General features: G+C 33.8%; 1 protein-coding gene across 1 annotated transcript in view; it reads left to right on the forward strand.

Moving 5' to 3' along the window:
* LOC115212327 overlaps positions 1-8407 on the forward strand; it is a 97432-nt gene that overhangs the window by 48544 nt on the left and 40481 nt on the right. The window contains exon 10 of the mRNA XM_029781191.2: positions 1378-1449. Coding sequence (XP_029637051.2) covers positions 1378-1449 — 72 coding nt within the window. The remainder of the gene's footprint in view (positions 1-1377; positions 1450-8407) is intronic.

Here is an 8407-nt window from a genome sequence, read left to right on the forward strand (position 1 = left end):
ATTTGTTTGCCAATGATTTCCAATAAAGTTTGATGAGCTATCCTTGTTCTTCATTGTCTTCTGAAGTGTTCAAATTGTAAAGTCAATTTATAGGTACCCAGTATATATCTTCTACCAAAAGGTGACCATTGTTTTATGTACTTTGAATAGGGTTCTGAAAGTTATGCACTGGCCTGAAGATGGTCAATGTTATTGCAATAATTAATATTTTATTGTTTTGAAAACCTTTTTTATCATTACACTGCTACTGGAGTATGTACTTTTACTATTCCTTGTTTCAGTTATCAGATTGCGGCCATGCTGGAGTACTACCTTCATGCGTTTACTCGAACAAATCATCCTTAGTACTGAATTTTTTAAATCTGGCACTTAATCAGTCGGATACCTTTTGAGGAATCACTAAGTTACGGGGGACGTAAACAAACCAATATTGGTTATCAAACACTCGCATATATATATATATATATATATATATATATATATATATATATACGAAGGGAATCCACACAGTTTCCTGCAGCAAATTTACTCACAACGCTTAGTTGACCCAAGGTTATAGTTAATGTTATTTGTCCAAGGTGCCACACAGTTGGACTAAAGAATCCATGGATGTGAGAAGTAATTTTCCTGCCACAGAACCTTGCCTATATGGAGGATGATATTTCTACCATAGATGAGAATGTTGACTAAAACCCATATTGTGCACATAAGAAAGTCTCCTTGTTATTTTGTTAGTTTTGTATTTTATCCTCTTCCATCTTTTGCTGTTTTGTTATCAGGTTTTCTTTTAGGAAATTAAGTTAGATTGAAGGAACCTATTCTTGTTCAAACAACACTTCCCAGAGAACTATAAAGAGAAATAAACAATTGTAGTGTGTAATATCAGCATTTACCCTGTTAGTGTTGACTACAACGCAATTTAGTATTGAACAGGAGTAAACATATTTATTTACTTACTAGCAGTATCGCCCGGCGTTGCTCAGGTTTGTAAGGGAAATAACTATAAAGCATTTTTAGAGAGTTATAGCCAAAAAATAGCAAAAAGATGGAAAAAAATGATGGTAAATTTTTTTTGAGATTTAAAAAAAGGGGGAGTCGCGTCCCTAGACAGTTTGTGGTTTGTGTTTCTCATTGTCGACCCCATGTCGAATTTATCGATTTTTTTCAGAACTGGGGGAACTTTTCAAAATTTTCGCTGCGTAAGTTTTGAATTATGACATTGGGCTATGTGTGTGTCAAGTTTCATCAGAATCGGTTGAAAGCCGTGGTCAGGGTGAGGGTACAAGCAAACAGACACACAGAAACACGCACAGACAAACTGCCGTTTGTAGAGAGAGATACTTATTTTAAAGTGTGTAATATTTGTCTCTTTTTCAGATATTTGGACAGCAACCCAATAGAAAAATATGAAGATGGCGCTTTCTTATTCCTCCACAGCATAGCTGAAATGTAAGCAAACAAGTTCTTTTTGTTTATAGGAAAATGAAAATCATAAAATGAGGTCATAAAATTCTCAGTTCCTCGTTAAATGTTGTTGGTAATAAACAACAATGAGTTGATTTAAATTTCAGTGGATCGACATGATTTCCGAGCACTGTGTTTTATTATCGAAAAGTTTATGTTCAAATATCAGAAGGTTGATTTGAATAGTTTCCTCCATGTTTATAAATACACATAATTAACTGGGGTCGAGAGAGTGGCCTACATACCAACCTACATGCACACATATATAAAGATTCCTGTGTGTGTATTCGTATGTGCATACATAAGCATACATATATATATATAATATATATATATATATATATATATATATAAGATATATATATATATTTACACACATACACACATGTATATATATTAACACGTGTGTGTGGAGAGGTAAAGAAAGAGAGGGAAATTTAACACAATCCTATCCCTATTAAAGCTTAACCACACTGCTTGGAATGGAGAACATTTTAAGGGAGATAAATAGTAGTAAAATTAACAACGTTCACGCAGTATTAGCGGTTGGGAGGTATACAAGCAGATCTATTTCAAAATTGTATTTATCAGAACATTATAGAATTGCATTACGATGTAGCAAAATTCCTAAAAGGTTCAGAATATTCTCTTCTGAAAATCATTTTCAATAAAGGAAGTGCCAAGGGAGAAAATATTTCCAATACCTACAATTTCAGATATATCTGCTGCAATTTCCAGTTATATTTAGAATGCTTATCCAGCTAAATCTCTCATGTCAAATATAACTGGTATTTTACTCAGCAATATTTCGCAGCTTCGCAATACCTATCAACTTTCGCCACAGCACATATATGACAATACCATTTGCTCGTATGTCACTTATATCTTGTAGCTGGTAATCTCTATATTGCAGGTTAGCTACATTTAGTAGATTTATCCATATCTTGTATGTCATCTCTTCAAACATATCATCAAAATCTATCATAGCATATCATCTATATCTAGTATATCCTCTAAATCTAGTATGCCATTTATATATTGTATGTCATCTCTTTCTCCTCTGACAGCTGTATATAATCTGTTTGCCCAATAATTTTATTATATCATGTTTGTCTTATGATTCAAAATTATATCTAGAATATCATTTAAAGATTCTCTAACCACATCCTACCTAATTTTATTTGGTATCTGTTATTTTCAATTATCATTTTCTCATTTCTCCTCTCTAATAAATTTACTGCAGTATGTAGTACAGAGTGGTGTGAATGGCTTACATTCATACCCCCACCTCTCTCTCTCTCTCTCTCTCTCTCTCTCTCTCTCTCTCTCTCTGTGTAACTCTAACTTTACTTTCTACTACCATATTCATGCTTGAATGTGTATGAAGATGTCTATGATTGCATGTGAAGGGTCAAATGAGAAGGTTAAACCTTCTTTTTTTCATTTTCCTTCTAATTTCTACTCAGGCATAAGACAATTGAACTGAGAGGTTTTTGGCTTTAGGGATTATCGGATGACCTCCTTACAATGGATTATTTGGTTTTGGTCAATACACAGCGAATGACACAGACCAAAACACATACAGAAATATTAAAATGTATTGAAATTAAAATGAAACAGTTATCTTCTATCACATAACTTATAAAATCAACAAATTATTATTATTATTATTATTATTATTATTTAGCACACCGGGAGAAATGCTTATTGGTATTTCGTCTGTCTTCACGTTATGAGTTCAAATGCCGCCGAGGTCGACTTTGTCTTTTATGCTTTCAGCGTCGATTAAATAAGTACCAGTTACGCACTGGAGTCCATCAAATCGACTTAGTCCCTTCCCCCAAATCTGAGGCCTTGTGCTTCCGCTAGAAAGGATTATTATTATTATTATTATTAATGTTATTATTATTATTATTATTATTATTATTATTATTATTATTATTATTATTATTATTATTATTATTATTATTATTATATTATTATTATTGTTTATTATTATTATTATTATTATTTTTTTTTCTTCTTTCAAATTTGCTTCCATTTCTTGCCGAGTGTCTTCCCGACTCCTAGGGCAAAGAAACTCATAGTATACATTGGTAGGCATTAAACCAAACTCAGTAGTTCGTTCATTTTTTTTTTTTTTAAGTTAAATTAAAATACATGAGCAGCAACAGTTCTCACATCGACAATGCTCTTCTCAATACGTGTGATGTACCAGTTAAGACAATCTTTTGCACTTCTTGCAGGGATGGTAAGCCAGGGATCATTCTCATATAATTTTCGGTTCCCTTCTTGATCATTCCTAGTGCTCCTACGATCACTGGTATTGTAACCGCCTTGAGATGCCACATTTTCTCAATTTCAATGAGTAGGTCTTTATATTTTATGAGCATGTCAAACTCTTTCGCTGAGATATTATGATCACAGGGGATGCTCATGTCGATCAATAAGCAAACTTTATTGTTTTGGTCTTTCACAACAATATCTGGTTTATTGGCCTTGATGGTTCGGTCTGTATGTACTGGAAAGTCCCACAGAATGGTTACATTTTCTCCTTCAGTTACAGCCTCAGGGTGGTGATTATACCACTTGTCGGCAGTTTTGATATTGTAATGCCGACTTATTAGCCAGTGTAGATATTGGCCAACTCTGTCATGTCTTAATTTATACTCCACTGGTGCTAAGACTTTACATCCAGAGATTAGGTGGTCCACTGTTTCAATCATGTCATTGCAGAATCGGCATTTTGGGTCTGCTCCATTTTTCATTACATTGGCCTGGTAGTTCCGGGTTAATAGGCTTTGATCTTGAGCAGCCAGGATGAAACCTTCGCTCTCTGCTTTTAGCCCTGAGCTCCGTAGCCACTGATGGGTTTGCTTCTGGTCAACATCAGCTTGTTTGCTACGGGCCACATATTTGCCGTGCAGAGGTTTCTCCTCCCACCTATCAGCCAATTGCTCGTGCGCTTTTTTCGTTGCCATTATTTTCACCTTCTTTGCAACAATACTTGCCGTACTTCCCTCGGGTTGTTCAGTTTGGGTATCCTGCACGAGATCAATAGCAATTTTTTTGCTTTCCGTTATGATAGAATGAAGCTTATTTCGTCTCTCGTGATATTCCACGAGCTTTAGCATCCAGTCATTCGTTATTTCGAGATATTTGGCCAGTCCAATTGTGGTTGTTTTGTAAGCTAGTTCAAATTGAATCAGGCCTCGACCTCCTTGGGCTCTGGGAAGGTAAAGGCGATCTACGTCTGCCTTTGGGTGGTGCATCCTATTACAACTCAGCAGCTTGCGTACTTTCCTATCTATATTCTTACTTCACTCATATTCCAGTTCAACACATTGTAGCTATAAGTAACAACTGGAACTGCTAAGGAATTTATAGCTAACACCTTGTTACGTGCATTTAGTTCAGATTTCAGGACTGCACGAACTCTCCTATAACATTCCTTCCTGATCTTCTCTTTCATGCTTGCATGCTGAATACCAGAGCCTTCATTTATCCCTAAATATTTGTATGTTTGTTCTTGCTCAGGCTCTCTTATGACTGTGTCAACATCTAACACGACTGAATTTGTGGTCTTCACTTTCCCTTTCTGGAAAGTGGCCTTGGCACACTTTTCAAGTCCAAACTCCATCCCGATGTCATCGCGGAATGCCTTTACAGTGCGCAATAGGCCTTCAAGTTCATTATTGTCTTTACCATAAAGTTTTAAGTCATCCATATAAAAAAGATGGCTTATTTTTTTATTGGCAATTTTATACCCATACCCTGTTCTGTTTAATTCACTTGTAAGGGGTATTAGGGCTATGCAGAATATTAAAGGTGAAAGTGAGTCACCTTGAAAAATTCCACAGTTGATGTTAATATTTTCTGAGGCAAGTACTCCATTAGAGTGGTATAATTGGAGATTCGTATTCCATTGTAATGAACAGCATCTTTATTTTAAATAACTGCAATTGTTTCGACACATTTTTACACCTGTAGTATATTGGTGAGATGCTATTTAACTACAATCATTCACCCAAGATGTAAAATGCACCTCAGCAGGTGATTATTTAAATAAATCCTATGTTTGGGTGTGATGTTATTAGGTACAATAATCTCATAGTCATTTCCTTTTGTTTATTGTTGTTGGCATGTACCACATCCATGTGTGGGTCTATTATATTGTAGGAGCCAGTGACATAATAGTAATTATTATTATTATTATTATTATCATTATTATTATTATTATTATTATTATTATTATTATTATTATTATTATTGGGTGAAAGAGCAGCGCGTGCCACCAAAATGACACTAGGGTAAAATATAGGAAGCCCAATATACCCTTCATTACTACCTGTCCGATAAGGGTACACCAGGCATATGCATCACGACCACATGTGCGCGACATGGTAATCTTATATCAAGATAAACAGTGCATCATCTTGCAGGTGGAACCACTTAGAATTTTCTTCAGGTTGAGTAGCCCATCCTGTTGAAAAGGTCCCTGAATTAGGTTTGTTTAAGGGTGATGAAAAGAACACCCGTGTTTCCAAAGGCGATTTATTAAAATCTCAAAGAATTACACTCAACACATGGCTATGATGCCTTCCCACTATTTCTATTCGTGATCAGAGACATTTCCATTTGGTTGAGGTCAAACAACTGACAAGCAAATCTGTGATAAAGAGCAGAATATTTGCTGTAGCCCATCAATTATACCAAGATAAAACAAGGTACATGATAACACTTCTAATCAGTTAAGAAGAAAAGCCACGAGAGACACAACCTGGTACTGCATCAGGGCATTTTATTATTATTATTATTATTATTATTATTATTATTATTATTATTATTATTATTATTATTATTATTAATATTATTATTATTATTATTATTATTATTATTATTATTATTATTATTATTATTATTATTATTATTATTATTATCATTATTATTATTATTATTATTATTATTATTATTATATGTTTGACTTTTGCTTTATATTTGTACAAGTTGGCTCCAAGTCACACTCGGAGACCTCAAGAGACAACAGGTTGGAAGTTCACGTTGTTGTTATGCATAGTGTGCCATATATTTGGTTGTTTTTGTGTTGTACTAGTGGATTCTAAAAAATGAAAAAAAAGAAAAAGAAAAAAATGTTTGTTTTAAACCTTGAGATTACATAGATTATTATTTTTTTTTTTTTCTTCTTCTTTCAAATTTGCTTCCATTTCTTGCTGAGTGTCTTCCCGACTCCCAGGGCAAAGAAACTCATAGTATACATTGGTAGGCCATTAAACCAAACTCAATAGTTCGTTCATTTTAAATTAAAATACATGAGCAGCAACAGTTCTCACATCGACAATGCTCTTCTCATTATTATTATTATTATTATTATTATTATTATTATTATTATTATTATTATTATTCAGTAGTTTTATTTTTATAGCGTGCTTCCACTTCACTACCGAGCGCAGCTCTGTGTGCCTTGGGTATGTGCTGTGATTTGTTGTGATGCTCTGATGGTTATTGTATGGAAAGTGTTCTGCGTAGGATGTGTGCAGTGCCTAGTAGTGAAATTTTCTGTATGTTATATGTGTTTGTAAGTCCTGGTGTTTTTGTTATGTATTTGTCTGAATATTTTTTTATCATGCCTAATGCACCTACTATGATAGGAATTGTTTCTGTTTTCAGATTCCACATTCTAGTTACCTCTATTTCCAGGTCTTTGTATTTTGAGAGTTTCTCCATTTCTTTTAGAGACACGTTGTCATCTGCCGGTATTGATACATCAATTAGAAAGCATTTTTTTCTTCATGATCTCTGACAACTATATCTGGTCTGTTGGCCTTAATTTCTCTATCTGTGTGTATCGGCATATCCCAGAGTATGGTTGCTTTCTCGTTTTCTGTTACCTTTTCTGGTGTGTGCCGATACCATTTTTTTCTGTTGTTATTCCATAATGTTGGCATAGCTTCCAATGTATGTGGATTCCAACTCTGTCATGTCTGTGAATATATTCCTTCTTAGCCAGGACTGGGCAGCTAGAGATAATACCACCTTCTATACGTTGTATATATAGTCTTTCTATGTCAGATTTTGGGTGATGTATCCTAGATCCTGTCATTATTTTTCTTGTTTTCCTATCTATTTTGGTCAGCTCATTTCGTGTCCAGTTAAGAATATTGTAGCTGTAACTTATAACTGGGACAGCTAAAGTGTTAATACCTATTATCTTGTTTTTAGCATTGAGCTCTGTTTTTAGTATTGATCTAACTCGTCTATAATATTCTTTTTTTATTTTCTCTTTCATTTGTGTGTGTTGTGTCTTATCTAGTTCATGGATTCCTAAGTATTTGTAAGTTTGGCTTTGGTCTAATTCTTTTATTTCATTGGTTTTATCTAGTGTGATGTTGCTACTCTTAACTAGTTTTCCTCTTTTCATGGTTACTTTGGCGCATTTTTCTAATCCAAATTTCATATCTATTTCTTTAATAGTGTTTCCAGCTGTTTGTCATTTGCAGCGTATAGTTTATTATTATTATTATTATTATTATTATTATTATTATTATATTATTATATTATATTATTATTATTATATTATTATTATTATTATTATTATTATTCAGTAGTTTTATTTTTATAGCGTGCTTTCACTTCACTCGCGAGCGCAGCTCTGTGTGCCTTAGGTATGTGCTGTGATTTGTTGTGATGCTCTGATGGTTATTTTATGGAAAGTGTTCTGCGTAGGATGTGTGCAGTGCCTAGTAGTGCAATTTTCTGTATGTTATATGTGTTAGTAAGTCCTGGTGTTTTTGTTATGTATTTGTCTGAATATTTTTTATCATGCCTAATGCACCTACTATGATAGGAATTGTTTCTGTTTTTAGATTCCACATTCTGGTTACCTCTATTTCCAGGTCTTTGTATTTTGAAAGTTTCTTCATTT

Source organism: Octopus sinensis, linkage group LG5, assembly GCF_006345805.1.
Source record: "Octopus sinensis linkage group LG5, ASM634580v1, whole genome shotgun sequence".
Taxonomy (NCBI): Eukaryota; Metazoa; Mollusca; class Cephalopoda; order Octopoda; family Octopodidae; genus Octopus; species Octopus sinensis.